This window comes from Buceros rhinoceros, unplaced genomic scaffold, assembly GCF_000710305.1.
Source record: "Buceros rhinoceros silvestris isolate BGI_N320 unplaced genomic scaffold, ASM71030v1 scaffold24678, whole genome shotgun sequence".
Taxonomy (NCBI): domain Eukaryota; kingdom Metazoa; phylum Chordata; class Aves; order Bucerotiformes; family Bucerotidae; genus Buceros; species Buceros rhinoceros.
Window position 1 is genome coordinate 25213 of NW_010429001.1, and position 1609 is coordinate 26821.

The following is a 1609-nucleotide window of genomic DNA, read 5'->3' on the forward strand; positions in this document are numbered from 1 at the left end:
GGGGCCCTCTCCGTGGGTGTCCAGCCCAGCCTGTGAGCCCGTGGCCAGCAGCGGGGAGGCCACGCTCCTGCCCTCGCCCTGGTGCTTGCCAAGCAGCTCGGCTCAAGCAGAACCTCCCCTGGTTGATGAACAACGTCAGTGGGTGACGGAGCCTGGTAATGGTGTGCCCGGGGAAACCCATCCCGCACTGACAAACCAGGGGAGCTTCGTCCTCCCTGTGTGGCAGGACAAAGCACCAGCAGTGATGGTTTCATCCCCCCAGGGCAGGGACACCATGGGACAGCCACATGTGGGAGGGGCCCAGCAGAGGCCAGGGGAGCACCAGCACAGAGCTGAGGTCAGCGAGGTTTGAACGGAGAAGTGACACCTCCCACGCTTGGACGCTGCTGTGAGGGCAATGACCACAAACTGCTCCTGTTTCTGCTGTGCCCAAAGTCCAGCCCGTGGACTTTAAATCATGAAGTCCAACTGTTCCCCCAGCACTGCCAGGTCACCTCTAAATCATGTCCCTCAGCACCACGTCTGTAGTTCTATACATCTTTTTCCGACTCCGCTATGGCCAGCAGAAAGGGTGAGGTGCTCAAGTATCACCTTTTGATATCACCTTCACATCGAGCACTCTCCCAGGCCAACACCCTTTCCCTTACAAGGTGGCCACAGAGAAGCTACTGTTTTCCCGCAGCACGACAGCAGCCCCAGCTCCTCTCTACCCTCCGCGAGGCTGAAGCCTCCATGCATTTCCACTCAGCCACGCTAGATTCTCGGGGATTCAGAGAAGCCTCAGAGGAGCGGGGGTGTCCGAGGCATGAGCCCACGAGTACTCACCACCTTCAGCTCAGGCACTGAGCGACTCAGGGTCCATTCCTGGCTGTTCACAAACGAATCTGCAGAACAGAGAGCAGAAATCATCAGGTCACCATGGTCTCTCTAGAGATCCCAACAAGGATTCTGTTACGCTCTCCCTGCTCCATCCATGCAGGAGATCTATGGATCTTCCCTCCTGCCCACCTCGTCCAGAGACACAAAGCAGTTTGAGGTCCCCATGCAGCCAGAGCTGCGGCCAGGATGGAGCGACCAAGCCGAGGGCAGCAAGGCAGTGCAGAACCCACGCACAATGGGCTGGGGACCCTCCCTCCTGCTGCGGGGAGCACAGAGCTTCACAGCATCCCCTTCCTCGAGGCATGTGGGACGAGGGAAGCACCAGAGACAAGACTTTTCGGGGGGCACATGCTATGAAGGACCCCAGAACCGAGGGCACATAAGGGTGGCAGCAGCACCCTGAGCACAGCACTCAGGCTACAGTCCCAGCGTGTGGTATGCAGCAGATAAAGAGCTGAAGGGACCAGGCTACGTTCGTGATTGAAAGTGAACACAATTAATTACGAGCCTGTTACATGATGTGCAAAGCATGTAAGAGGCTCAGGAAGGTCGTAACCATCAGGCACAGCTTTGAGCGGCGCAGGAAACACCCTCTCTCCTGCCACAGAAATCACCAACACTTCATTTACATCCAAACGATCTCCAGGAGCTGGTCAAGCGACATCGCTCCCCAATAAAACCAGACTCACCCAAGGAGCAGGAAGAGCCTGGGGAACACCCTGGGTACCGT

General features: G+C 57.5%; 1 protein-coding gene across 1 annotated transcript in view; it reads right to left on the reverse strand.

Moving 5' to 3' along the window:
* Positions 1-884, reverse strand: part of AGAP3 (ArfGAP with GTPase domain, ankyrin repeat and PH domain 3) — a gene marked incomplete at both ends in the record, with an annotated part of 24013 nt that extends 23129 nt beyond the window's left edge. The window contains one exon of the mRNA XM_010142501.1: positions 826-884. Coding sequence (XP_010140803.1) covers positions 826-884 — 59 coding nt within the window. The remainder of the gene's footprint in view (positions 1-825) is intronic.
* Positions 885-1609: the final 725 nt, after the last annotated feature.